This window comes from Parasteatoda tepidariorum, chromosome 5 (genome assembly GCF_043381705.1).
Source record: "Parasteatoda tepidariorum isolate YZ-2023 chromosome 5, CAS_Ptep_4.0, whole genome shotgun sequence".
NCBI classification, from domain to species: Eukaryota; Metazoa; Arthropoda; class Arachnida; order Araneae; family Theridiidae; genus Parasteatoda; species Parasteatoda tepidariorum.
The window spans coordinates 92,003,009-92,018,284 of record NC_092208.1 but is presented as its reverse complement, the minus strand read 5'-3'; the positions used below and the strand labels follow the sequence as shown (position 1 = coordinate 92,018,284).

Here is a 15,276-nt window from a genome sequence, read left to right as displayed (position 1 = left end):
TAAATTTTTTTTCTCGTATATTTTTTATTTATATAATACTTATAAATAATAACTAAAGTAAGTAATAAATAAATATGATTAACGTTATGTAAAAAATATTATTGTATTTTAATAGTATATATTTGAAATAGATTTTTTTTTAAATCACTGTTTTTCTTAATTTTTTAAAATTTATTTTCAAAAAATCCATTTTATATGGGTCCTTAATCATTGGGGGCCCCAGGCCATGGCCTAGTCTGGCCTAAGGGGTAATCCGGCACTGTCTGTGAGACAAAATGTTAATACTTGTTGGTTATATTGAGAGATTTTTTTTCTCTGATGAATCCAAATCTGCAATAAGAAAAAGATACTTTATTTAAGGTGTCCTTTGCTTTTACTCACAAGCGTGAAACAGGAAGTGGTTCAGTTTAGAGTGATTAAACACATCTCCTAAAAATATTTAGCATGTTTATTTTTTGGAATTTATATCCATGCATTTCTGGGCACATTCTATTAATTATCTAGATCTTATTGATGTTTAGTTACGAGAAAAGTATATTTAATTATTTTTGTTTTATTTTTTAGAGTAAATGACATCATTTTAAAAGTAAACGACGTAGATCTCATTGAAATACCTCATTCCATAGCAGTTGATGCATTAAAACGAGCAGGAAACATGGTTCATTTGGTAATTCTTTTTCTTTCATTTCCTTTTTTACCTATAATTTTTATTCATATTGATGGCTTTTTTCCCCCCAAAATAATAGTTTTACCTGCATTAATATGATTTTACTTCAGTGGTTTATTTTTCTGTGTTTTAATATCGCAATTATTGACACGACATTATTATACTTTTAACGTGAGATTTATAATTTTATTATTTAATTTCAAATGAAATAAAGTATGACACTGAGTACAATGAGGATGTCATATTGGAACAAAATTCAATTTCAATCTAAATGAATTTTCCATCAGAACTTTAAAGTGCACGATTAAAAATTCTTTCCTTAAGTTAAAATTCCATTTGAATGAAAGTGGAAATCTTTTGAGTGTGTCTTGAAAGTGAAGATTCTTTTCATATGGGTATTTCAGTGAAAATTCCTTGCATATGTCATAATTTTTATGAATTTGTTAGCGTAGTATGATATTCCATTAAAAATTCTTTTTAAAAATCAGAACTCCATTAAAAATTCCTTTCATGCATTAAAATTCCATTAAAAATTCCTTTCATACATTAAAATTCCATTGAAAATTCCTTTCATACATCAAGATTCCAATATAAATTTCTTTTGATTCATCAGAATTTCATTGAAAATTTTTTGAATGAAATGCCCAGTAAATATTTTTTCATAAGTCTAGAAATTCAGAATGTACCGTTGCAGAAGTTGCTAGTGTTAAAATTAAATGTAGAAACTGTTATCTTCTGAATTTTTACAAAAAAGAAAGAAAAAAATATGCAAGTGCAGACCTCGAAGTTTGTTTTAGTTTATAACTGTTAAATCATCTATGCCATTATTGCAGCCTTGTTAAAATATATAATTGCAACACACAAATGTGTAAAAAATAAATTATAATATGGAACTAGAACTTTAATAATACTATGGTCTATAAATTTTATCTTTAACAATAAAAATGATATAAACAAACTACCTTTGCTATTATGTTTGATTTTCTCTGCATTAATTTTTATTGTGTAAAAATTATTTGGGCTTTATTAATTCGTTAAGATAGACTTCGATAAGTTATTTGCTCTTGTAAAAATACATTGACAAGCATGTATATATTTATTATTATAGGATACAATGAAAACTTCACACTTTTAAGAATACTAAAACCAAGAGCAGGTTTCATTTTTCATTATTAAATCAACCCTTTAATTCCCATATCACAATTTTTTGAATTAGTATTTTGTAAATTAAAATTAAATATGGAAAATGGATTTTCCTCTTGACGACGAATATATATATATTCTTTGTATTTATGTGTTTGTTTTTGTTCCCAATGAAGTTATATTAGTTTGTTAAAAAAATTACCTATAATCTACTTTTGAATCCAGCTAAAAAAAAAGTATCCTGATATTAACCTAACACTTGTGCTACTACTGAAAAAGTTGAAAAGAAATGAATATTTAAAATATCTTGATTTTAGTGCTGAAATAGTTTGTTTAAGCAAATTTATAATCTATGTTCCAAATTTATTACAAAAAATGTACTTTACAAAGTACCTAAATTGTTACTACAAATATTAAATGTTTTTTTTATTTATTAAAACTGAAAGGTCAATTGTATTTTTCCCATAATTAGAAAGAAAAAAAAAACTTTTGGATTTAGTACTATTCCCAAATTTTGAAAAATTTATGTCAGGATGGAAATGAATAAATTAACTTTGTTCAATGATTAGTTATTTTATCATTAAAAATTTTTTATAAGTTTGATTTTTTTCTAGCTATGTATTACTTATGAGTGGCAATTATTATTTTTTTTTACTAAAGCTAACATTATTCAATTTTAAGTTATTATATGTAGTTACAGCTTACCTTTTTAAAAAAAACATACTAGTATTTAAAAAATGTGAAAATGACATGATATTTTGAAAAAACTTTTTCAAAACTGCCTTTTTATAATATTTTTGTTGATATTGATTTATATATTTTATTTTATATAAAATGCTGATGCATCCAACTTCTGTTTAGAGGAAAACTTATAACATTACATCTCTGTATTATATGTCTTGAATTGTTTGATTTTTTATAAAAGAAATAGTGTCAATATTAGAATGTTTTGACATTTTGTATGAAACTTCTTAGAGTAGGCAGTATTAACGCTACTATTGATTTTAACATTCCGAACCTTAAATCAATTTATTTCTAAACTTTAAAATAATGCAGCAGTATGAACAGACCTAGTACAGTCACATAAATGGCAAAAGTTTTGCGATGTGTGTGCGAGTTAAATTACAATTCATCTTTTTCCGGTGTCTAGTGTGCCCCGTGTTATTTTCATTCATTTATTTATTTTAGAATAAGCAGTCTATAAAATGCTGTACTTTGATTTTAAACTATGGAAAAATCTTCTACCTGTATTTACTGTTTATTTACGAACTTGCTTCCATTAGACATGGTATAAACAGTATATTAAAAATATTTCAGTTTGATATTAAACAAAGTTATGTAAAGCAGGCACCTTTTGTGTTATGCATGAAATGAAATTGGGTCTCTCATTCTTCCGTCCTGGAAAAAAACGCAATTGTGCTATTTTCTTAATTTGCCTATAATGGCTGCTACATTATTAAATGTTTTCAACGAACAAAAGTAATTCATTATGTACTTCTCGCGTGTCATAGGTTCGTCCTTTAATGCAGAACGAACTGAACATTTCCGAACCAGGCAAATAAGCTTTAGAATGAGGCCCAGGAAGAAGAAAAGTGCTAAAAGAAGGTGCAATACCGAATCCATACCTTTTGTTGTAACAAAAAACAGTTTATCTCCATTGTGTTTGAGAATACTTGGTGTATTCAAAATTGTTTGCAATTTTTCTATATGTTGTATTGCAGGGAGACTTATGTCCAAATTATTAAATGGAAAGCATCGGCGTTTGAAAGTTGCGTACACGGTACATCACAGTGATCGTTAAATCATGGACAAAATTTGCAACATTGCATATGCTCAAACAAAATATTTTTTATTTTATTTTGCTATTAGATGTAATGCATTCTATTGATTTTATTCACTCTGGTTGTTAATATTTTTTCAGTTATAAATATGGCCATTATGTTTTACTTTTGGAGGGAACTATTATACCATGGGACAATAAAACAATTTAAGATGCATGGATGCTTTTTTTTTCTAGCATCAAATGAATTTTTTATTTTTGCGTGGTTCACGTTGAAATACTACGCAACAATTATGTCTCTTGGTACGAAAAACTATAGAAAAGTAACTCTAAAGCTATAAAAAATACTATGCTAAAGAATTTCATCCCTTTGCAAACAGCTAGATTGATATCCCCCAAAAAAATCAAAATGAATGCTTGAAGTGTTTTAAAGCCCTCATTCTCTTGAGTTTTATGTTTAATTTTTAATATTCATTTCTTCAATGGTTTTTGTTCTTGGTATAATGTAAGGATATAGTATAATTCAACAGTACAATTCTCTCCAAAATGGTAGGAAATAAAATTGTGGCTTTGTTGTAAGATAGGGCTGTAGGTAATTTTCCTAACTTCGATGATTTTTTTTGTTTTGTTTTTTTGAATGAAATTAAGTTATGCAGTAAGTATTTTTGGCTAAGTGATTTAATTCCAAAGATTTGTCTGTTTTCAATTTGCTTAATTTTATTTATTTTTTGTTGAAAATGATAAAAACTGATTTTGAAGCTAGGGAAAATTTTTATGAGATAAATGCAGAAACAAAAATGTTTTATTTCCCTTCTGTGAAAATGACAATTGCTTCTGTTATAGTTTCATAAGTTAGAATAATATGTTGTATTTAATACAAATCCATTTACTTAACATCATCTTTTTGAATTTCAGTTGGTGAAAAGGCATCGAATGAATTCCTCTTCCGGTTTAGAATATATTGAATTAATTAAAGGCAATAAAGGATTAGGTTTTAGTATCGCGGGTGGAATAGGCAATCAACATGTTCCCAGTGATAATGGTATCTTTGTAACAAAAATAATGGAAGGAGGAGCTGCTCACACGGACGGGAGGTTAGAAGTTGGAGACAAATTAATTTCTGTAAGTTATTTATTTTAACATCATATGAAACAAAATGTGAAATTGCAGAATTTTTTTTTTTCTGATGTTGAATTCAGATGAAACAAAATTGACAATACAAGAATATTTTATTATTTAAAATAGTTTTGTTATATGAATTGATAGTTCTTTTATGTCTATTAAAACAAAAGAGGTTTAAAAAATTATTGTATAATTTTGAAAATTTAAAATCTATTTGTTACCTTTTTTTTATAACATCAAAGGTTGATAAATAAATTTTATTAATATTCTGACAAGCTGTACAGGATATAATTGGATTGATAAGATTACTCAGTAGATTTTAATACTTAAAAATAGTATTTATGCTTAGCTTTATGGTGCAATTAAATTAAAAATTTCATTAATTGACAAAAAATCTTTCTCATTTGACAATGTGAATAATACAAATTAACACACTTCAGTTTAATTTAATTACTGCCAATTTTACACGTTTTACGTAAAATTCTATTTTTTTACATTTAAAATAGTTGTGAAATTTCTTCTTCCTATTTATTTCTTGAATATCTAAATTAAATTTGAAACAATTTTGACAACCATTCAATATAAATAAATTAATATTTGAATAAGTGCATGATAATTTTATAAAAACCTTGCAATTGTTCTTAAATTTTGAAATAACAGTATGACGAACAAAGTAATAATATTTAGAAGTACCAATGAAAAACTGCAGTTGAAAAATAGTTTAATGGTGTGAATAACAGAGTATTTCAACAAACACAAAAAAATTATCAAAGTTTTTACTATGCACATATATAAGTATTAATCAGTTGTACTTGCTGTTTGAAGCAATTTTTAATATTCAATTTTTATTGTTTCTCAAAAAATTTAAAAAACTGACTGCATGGAAATGAAAACTAAATCTTGGTAATAAAGATTTTAAAGTTTCTATAAATAGTTGAGTTTTTGTATTAAATTTAGTTTAATTATACTCTTTTCGTTTTGTGGAATTTTTAATGTAAAAGTAGATCTCAATAAAAAATATAGAGTTGTAAATAAATATTTAGATTATGGAGGAAAATGGAATTAAAAAAAAAATGAAAACTGTTTGATTATTTGATGAAACTTGAAGATGTTTCTGGCCTTTCAATTGCTTTTTATTTTTTCCAGAAATCAAACAGGTTTTCACTATCTCTTTCATTACTGTTATGGAGAGCCCCCTGGTCGAAACTCTCCTTTGCCGAGAGTTTTTTCTTCTCCCTCACTTTATGTTTGATTTTAATATGCGTACTTTATTGGCTTCGTTTTTAACAGAGATTCTAACAATATATATTAAGAGCGGCTATTATGGAGCACCCTCAATCAATCTAAGTAGTGTAGTGGTTGGCAATGATATTCCCCATAAATAGATGTAAAGCCGATGTTATTTGCTTTTCAGGTGGGAGAAACTAATTTAGAAAACTGCACTCACGAAGAAGCCGTTGCGACACTTAAAGCAACGACGGATAGGGTAATACTGACTGTTGTGAAACAGGCTGCAGGCAGTATGTTTAGAAATCACTCTAGAAATCCATCTCCTTTACCTGTGGCCAACATTGTACACACACAAGAAATCATCCGGGCGAAAAGTATAACCCCACCTCCTTGTAAGTTATCTTTCAAATCTTATCTCAAATTAATTCATTTTTTTTAATGCCGGCTGCAGTTTTTTGTAACTTTTACACTCAACATAACAAGTTTGCATAAATTGTAAGACTTTTCAGATGTCATTTCAGAATTTTACTTTTATTACAATTCCAATATTTCTTTAGTATGAAGCAAATTTATTTAAAATTATTTGTGCTATGTTGTTTTTAAATAAATTTCTTATTTTAAAAATTAAAAAAAAAAGTATATTTAAAAACAATATAACAGTAAAAGAAAGGACTAAGACATAACCAAAAATAATGATAAACATTATTTATACAACATACAAGCATTATTTTTAGTACCCACTAAGGTACAGAATTTTTTTTCAGTTTGTTTCATTGTTCAAGTTCAAACTGAACATTGAACAAGTTAAAACTGAACACAGCTTTTTAACATTTTGTTATAATGTGGAATTATTAGCCTTTACCTTTTTGCCAATACTTGATTTAAAGCTTGTTATTTTAAGTTAAGATTTTTATTCTAATATCAGTGATGTAAAAATGTAAACTGTTTTAAGTTTTTGATAATTTTACGTCAAATGACCAGACAATTAATTGCTGTAGACAATACATTTATACACAACTCATCTGAAAGTTATAAATATATATCCATTTATGACATATTTTTTTAGAACAGTTTCTGAAATGACTATATTTTCTTCAATATTCATGAAAATACAGTAACAATGTTAAACTTAATGTTTACAATATTTGCTATAAATTTACTTTCTTTTATGAAAATAAATAAATGTTTGTACACATTGCAAAAACAAAAAAATTTTTTAAATTTTTTTCTCTAAAGGCAATAACATTATCTCTTTTTAGAAACATGTATTTTTAAAGTTGGTAAATATCTGCGGAAAAAAAACAGATTTTTCACAATATGTTTAAATAACAAATTGTGAAGTCGTTACATGATAAATGTAGTGACAATCCCGATATTTATCCAGTACATATCATATGTGATGTATGTTATATATAAGCATTTTTCACATTACAATTAATAAACGTGTTGTCTGTAAATTGTTTAATATAAAATAAAAATGGGGTAGAAAAAGAAAATTTATTTTTACTTTTAATTTTCTATCAAATTTTGTTTTAAATACAATTTTATTAATAAGCAAATTTATTTATCTTAGACTCCTAAAAATGTCATATATCAGTAATAAGCAAGATAATTTTATATTGAAATGCAAGCAAGATATTTGTTTATCTGTTACCTCATTAGACAGAGTGGATAGCATTAGTCCTTTACGCATTCATTGACATTGATTTTACCTGTATCCTAAAATTTAGCACCGTCATATGGACTTCATCTAACTTGATAAATTAAAAGATCCAGGCACCAACTTTTTTCTTAAATGTTTTTTATTTTTTTATTTGTAGTTAACTTTATTTTTATAAAATACACACTTATATAAAACGAGAAAGCTCTATTTGCAATAAATGAGGTGTTACATTGAAACTCATATTAGAGCAATCATTAATTGAAGCAGGGGACGAACTTTGTGTCACATATTTCCTGTAAATTAATTTAATAATTTTTTTTATTTGAAGATAGGTTTTACGTTGATTACCTGTTACATTTAACACTTTAATTAAATTTTATGTCAAGTATTTCGTTGTTACATGTTTCTTATATATTTTTTATAGTGAATATACCCGCAGAATATCCGTTAGAGTCTCCGCCTGATGATCATCAACCTTTACCCAGAGCGGCTACAATTGAAGATTTCACAAAGTAAGGTTTTAAAATGTTAACTGTAACCAGTTTAATTTGTATTCAGTTTTCATGCGTGTTTCAAGTGAATGCCAACATCATTGTCATTTTTCAGTACTATTTTGCATATTAATATTAGATGCCATAGAATTTTGTTTTATTTGGAAAAGTTGAACAATCTTTTAAATGTCGAAATGCAATGAAAATGTAAAAAATAATAATAATACTAATCAAAATTTAAATTAATGCAAAGTTTAAAGAAAAAAAAAAGCTTTCTTGCAATTATGTTTTCTGTATTATTAATTGGATGAAAATAAATAAATTAATTAAAAAATTAAACTAAATACTTTTTTCCTTTACATGGCATAGGAATGCATTGTGAACTTGAAGCTCAATATGTGTTGATGAAACTAGAAAGAAAGGCGTATTTAAAAATAATTTACGTTTAAGGAAAAGTAACACTTTTTGCGAGTATTATTAATAATGTATTAATAATAATAAAAAAGTTTAAAAAAATCTATGAGAACTTCTGTTTGATTATCACAACTTCATCCTTTTAAAATTTCCCTTGTTCTGAACTATAGCAAATAGTAATTTGTAAATTAATTTACTTTTTTGTATTATTGCATGTAATAATTACTGAGTTAATTTTCTATTCTTTAATATTTCAAATATTTATTAAATTAATTTTCAATTTTTTTAATATTATCTAAAATAATGAAATAAAGAGTGACTTTCTTATAACTCTTGTATGGTCATTCAGAATGTTGGACAGGCAATTTTCATCATCAAGATTTTTTTTACGCATTAGGCTTTAAGTCTCGTCCTCCACGGTCCAAAGCAGACTCCCTAGACAAGCGCATCTCTTTCACCCACTATCATTCTTAGCCAGTGGTTAGAAAAACTACATTATTTTTGTAGTTTACTACAATTACAACTACCTTATTACAAATGTTGTTAACTACAGCTGCTTTTTTTAAGTGACAACTACTTTAAATTGTAGTAACTACTTCACTACTTTAAAGATACAAACTTTGCTGGAGAACTTAATTTTACGCTTATGCTCAAAATGGTGTTTTAATAAGAAATTGTCTCACATTAAATATAAGGGAATAACTGAGAAATATTCATTCATGTTTACATGAGCCAGTTTGTCATTTCAAAGCATTTTTTCGAATTTGTTCACTTGACCTTCAACTTTTTAAGTCTTTTTTGACAGTGAATCTTTAATTAAAGAGATACAAAATTATCAAATACTTGAAATTTTGTATTTGTTTACTGCTCTTTTATTTCCTCTAAGAAATTCAGTACACTGAACACACGCTCCTATACTTTTAAATAACATCAATGTTGATGATGGTGTTGCTTAGTTTGTACTTTGAAAGCTATCTGAAACCAAAAATAATTTTTTTTTTATAGTTTGAAATGTGTTTCTACAAAACCAAAATAATGTAAAGTCGAAGAGAGGTGAACAAAAGTTAAAATTGAAGTTGTGCATGAAGTACCAATACATCGAGAAATTAACTTGATTATGGTAAAACTCTAGTTTTAAAATTTAACTATAATTTTATTTAATAGCATTCCCTTCATAGTCAAATTAGTTAATCTTTAAAATTAATTGGGAAGCCGTTCATATTTTTTTTCTTAGTTTAATTTCCAAAAACATGTTTTGTTTCCTCTACCTAATAATTGAAATTACCTGGGAAGGACAATTTTTATTTGTTAGGTACATGCGTTTCACTTTTGTGCATTGTTGCATAGGGTTTCTTAATTACAATTCATTGATTATTTAGGATATTTCACTGCATGAAAGTTTATTCAGTTACAAAATAATATTTAGTAAATTCTTAGAAATAGCTATCTATGCCTTTGGATCCCTAAGATTCTTCGTGAATCATGTGACATTCTTTAACTAGTAATGATTTTTGAAACTTTTCTTGTTTATATTTTGATCTGATCAATTTTCCAATATTTATTTAATATTTTGGTTGCCTTTATGAAATTACTTAAAGTAAAATGTCAATAAGAAAGAAATGGCAATTTATTTAAAAAATATAATTTTTCTTATGACAATATCTTTAAATTATAAAATGGACCTGCCTTTCTGAAAAATTGTATGAACATTTTCCGTTTAACTTTTCAAATCTAAATAAAATAACTAGATACGTTAATAAAGCTATCTGTTTTTTTGGTAAAAATTTTCAATGGTTATAGCAGTTCAAAAAATGAAAAATCACAAAGAATTTTGAAGTGAAAACTTGAAAGGGGGTGAATTAAAAAAAACATAAATGATTGTTTCCAGACATTGATGAGTGCACATATGATTGGTTTAGTAGCCCACCTCTACTTATGTATTAAAAAAAAGGAGTAAACCTCTTTTATCATGTGCATAAGGTTTTTATATCTTGTTTGTAACCTTTTGCTTGTTACTGCTCACAAAACCAGTGACTACTTTATTTTTGTAGTTAACTACAAGCACTTTATTACAAATGTAGTTAACTTAACCACATTTTTTTAAATGTAGTTACTACTTTCAAGATGTAGTCACTGCTATTAGGAGATGCACTTTGGAGAACTTAATTGACACCTATGTTCAAAATGGTTTGGAATAAGAAAAATTAGTAATATGTAATTCTTATTAATACCTTTTTCGCACTACTGGGGCATTCTCATCGTGGTCATTGACGAACCCACATTCATTTGTACCAACCAGATTCGAAAAATTAGTTGCTTTTGAACCTTGTTTCTTTAATAAGCTGAAAGTAGTTTCCTTAAATAGCTATAGACTAAGTACCGTAAACAGCTATAAGTAAGCTAACTACAAAAAAAGTTATCGACTACAGTAATTTTGCACTTGTGTAGCGTTATATCTGACCACTGGACAAAAATGAGGACAAGACAGTAAAAACAATTCCCTTTGTCTACTTTAAGGCATTTATTAAAATTTCAAGTACCATGTTTCGAAGTGAAAAAAAATGGAGTTGGCTTACTATTCTAGTAAGGCCCTCTTGTTGAGTTCATATAAGCACTTTTGCTTATTTTGTTTTAACTGGCACTAAAGATGATGAGTGAAGAGTTTCCAAAGTTGATTATAAAACTAATGATCCTGGATTTTTAAAAAAAAAAAAAAAAAAAACTTTTTTTAACCATTTTCCTGCACCAGTACATCACTCAATCGAAAAATATTTGTGCAGAAAATGTTTTTGCTCATTTTATAAAAGATGTTTATAAATTGATTCAGAATTTTAACCAAGCTTATTGAGGATACAAACCTATTTATTGTTCAAATATTTGTCAAATAAAACATTTGTACTTCAAAGTAAACAAATGTGATGAGTTAAGATTAAAAAAGAAAAATTATGTAAACTATCACTTTTAAGGATGAGCAAATCTACTAAACAGCTGCATGTTGTGATTGTTAATTTAGTTCCTTTCCTTCATGCTGTTTAGTATTTACTATGTCATGATATTAAAAACAAATATTTTTTTATTTTATCAATAAGCTTCTGACAAAATTCAGTATTGCTCAAAAAGGTCTTCTTTTTTCTTTGCCGAATCTCCTCTTCTCTTAAAAACTTGCCCAACTGTTCAAATTAGACAGTTTCATTTCCATTATAGAATTACTGATAAACTTTTTCCCCTCCCCATAGATTTTAGAATGGCTAAAAAATGAAAAGTTTCGTTTTTAACTATCTCCGTTTACCGTTTTTAACTATAACCTCGTTTTTTTTATTCTACAAGAATGTTTGATTTTTTCCCCACAGTTCAGTGATAGCTGTAAAATTCACAAAATTTTACTTTTCTTGAGTCACAATGACTCATCTCAGTGATTAAAGAAGAATGACACAGCACTATGGGACAGCAAATTTTAAACTGGTTGGGGCTGGTGCACATTGAAAGAGATTTTTAATAACTGCTAAATTTGACAAAATATTTCATACCATTTTATTCTTCTTTCCTGATGTGTTATAACTTTGTTTTTTTTTTTAATTTAATTATATTCATTAGCTTTCATGGTTTTGAAAATTATTTTATTATTTGAAGATTGCAACTGATTAAAATATCATTTTTTTTTAAAAATGATGCACAGTTTAAAAATGCTTTAATTTAGTTTGAGTTTTTGGGGTCATCAAAATGTGTTAAAATTATGACATACCTAAAAAATGCATCCTTTCATGTATGTGAAGTTTTTTAGTTCGATTTCGAACGATATAACTTGTTGCAGAAGCACAAACATTTCTGCGCCGGGGGCTAGACGGCCCTGATATCCGCTGTCAAAATATAGAATAATTATAGGCTGCTAATGTGTGAAGTTGCTTTTGTGTGTGCTGTGAAAAAAAACAATGGAAATTTGTTGGGGAAAAACGAAATTATTTTCCGAACAACCCAATAATAAGAATATCTTAAACTATGGTATGGGTAGCGCGGATCCAAATGGCCCAACAGTTACCCTACACATTCAATTCATTTTCGCTCTGATGAATTGTTACTAAATGAGAACACCTCTATCTTTCCAACATTGCCTCAACTGCTCTACTAATAGGTCTGATTTTTTTTTTAATGCTAATGAGTAACTCTTTTCCACCCAGACTTTTATTTATTTAGAAAGTGGTTACCCTGAATGACCGAAATGGTCGACTTCTTCTACCGGTGAATGTTGACAATCACATATAGTTTGCTTTTGGTAAATGTCCGAAATACATTACTAGGTCTTTAGTTAAGTGCCATTCTCCTCAGCAGATATTAAAATATGGAATAAATAATATCAACGAATATCAAATCGGATATAAGAAATTTTTCGAACATTCACCCTAGTGATTGTGGACACTCACCGGTGAAAGTCGACATTCTCTTACTTTCGGTCATCACGGCAACATAATTTCTGCCAGCCTATTATTAAATAAGTTAAAACAAAAAAAAAAGTCAATTATCAACGGCAGTAATATTTCTTCTAAAATCAAATCCTCGTTTTTTGTTCAAAAATCGAAAGTTTCTTTTCCAACCCATTAGTTAGTTATTCGTTATTGATATTATTATGTGATCCTTAATGGCTTCTTGTATCCACTGTTTATTCTACTTCGAATTTCTGAAAAATGTTCTGAACCTATTTATATTAATGACGTTGCGTGCCATCTTTGTTTCCCTCCCCCCTTTTTTTTATATACTTTTTTTTCAAAAAAAGTAATACTACCTCTGGGAGATCGACGACTCCTATTGGAAGCGTGCTATGATCAGAAGACGTTGCGCCGGATGTTTTAAGATTTTTTATTTTATTCCGTTACCCGTTCACGTAATTTGAAGTCTTTTTTGAAGAACATCTGCGTGATGACTTAAAATTTGTGTCGCGTGTTGCTCTCCTGCTGTGCTTTTTTTTTCCCCTTTACTTTTTCTTTCCGAAGAAACGAAAATTCGAAAAAGTTTTCTTTCTGCGAGGAGGGGAAAAAAACATGTAACGATAATGATACTTATAACATCGTTCTTTTCTGTAATGTCCACTAATATGACTGCGACAGGTGATCGTAGAATCGTTGCCGTATCTCCCACACTGGCGAAAGTGGTGTGAGTCATCCCATATTCTGCATAGTTGGGTGAACGGAGATGGGCCCCTGGATAAAATATATTTGGATATCTTTTAATTGTTGAAAAAGTCTAATAGCTACAAAATTTTTTTTCAAATTTTGGAATTATATTTGTATTAAAATCTAAAAAAGCAGGGTTCGTGATTTTTTGATTTAAATCGGATTTTTTTTATTTAAATCCGATTTTGTTTGATTTTTATTCAAATACACTGTAAGAACTTTAATTTATGATTAAAAAAACTATAAATGCTTAATCAAAATTAAATTAATATTAAAACTAAGTTATAACAATATTTAGAACAATATTTTAACTTACTAAAATAATTTTTCATTATAATACATAGCTCTAAATGCATAGCAACCATTTTGAAACAAATGCATGATTGAAATTTAAAGACTAGTTGAAATAGAGAATTTAAAGAATACTTCATGGGTCTGTCTGGGGTTTTCTGAAAGATAACTATTTTGTGAAAATTTAGACATAATTTTTGAAAATTAAAAATTATATTAAAAAATCAACACAAATATGTTAAAAATTTGGATTTCTTACGAGACACAAAAATAAAATTTTAAGTAAAAAGTATTTTGTGAAATTATTCTACCGTTTTTCCTAAAGTTAAATTTGTGAAGGTACCGGTAAACGGTAATAAATTTCACTTGGGCAGACCCCTGTACTTTAACTATTAAAACAAAGTTTCGATTAGCAAACCATAATTTTAATTTAAAATTTTTTTTTTTTTCTCTTGATTTTTAAAATGACAAAATAAATGTAACAGATTGTGTTTATAAATGTAGTCATTCATCAAAAGATAAATAAATATTTAATCTATGTATTTTTATATTAAAATATTCATTTTTAATTCTATATCAAAATAGATAAGTTAAGCTAAAAAAGAAATTTTTTTAAAAATCTATGTACTCAGAGGAATTTTTTTTCGCAAAATTTCTATATAGAAAATCAGATGTCAAAGATACTGTACACATATTATGAGAAAAAAATACCAGTTAATAACCCTACTGCTTCAAATAGACTCTGAAAGAGTTTGAAAGGGAAAAATGACACTATATCAGGAAAAAAATATCTGAATTTATTGGCCTTTTTTTTCTTTCTATTTTTGGCAAATTAGGGTAATTTCTTTTTAATATAGCCTCAAGCTTCAGAAATATACATTTTCCACCCATAAAATATAATGTAGATTTTAATTCCACGCTTTTTCTTTCAAAGGGTAGAATTTTAAATAACAATATTTACATTATTTTTTGAAAAAATTCATGTTTAATAATTACTTTCTACAGCTATGCAAGTCTATATTAAGACAGCATTAAATGTTTACTTTAATCTGTGCTTTCAATCTCAAGAATCAAAAGATTTTTAAAAATGTAATTTTCAATGTGTTAATTCAATTAATTCAATGTGTAATTTTCAATGTGTTAAATGTAATTTTCAATTTAACACACACCAAGAATGAAAGTAATTTCGTTAACTAAAATTAATTAATGCAACAATTTATTTAAAATAAATTTTGAAACTAAGAAAAGAAAATAATAAAAGTATCAATAATTTAAAACACTGTTTTTTAACTTTTATAATCAATATATAT

The 15,276-nt window shown here is 27.0% G+C and overlaps 1 protein-coding gene across 6 annotated transcripts in view; it reads left to right on the top strand.

The window, feature by feature from the left end:
- The window catches only part of LOC107440719 (discs large 1), a 242,056-nt gene that overhangs the window by 140,950 nt on the left and 85,830 nt on the right, over positions 1 to 15,276 (top strand). For all 6 annotated transcript variants that reach the window (XM_043044039.2, XM_043044038.2, XM_071180793.1 and 3 more), the window contains 4 exons: positions 565 to 667; positions 4,506 to 4,712; positions 6,127 to 6,334; positions 8,030 to 8,117. In XM_043044039.2, coding sequence (XP_042899973.1) covers positions 565 to 667; positions 4,506 to 4,712; positions 6,127 to 6,334; positions 8,030 to 8,117 — 606 coding nt within the window. The remainder of the gene's footprint in view (positions 1 to 564; positions 668 to 4,505; positions 4,713 to 6,126; positions 6,335 to 8,029; positions 8,118 to 15,276) is intronic.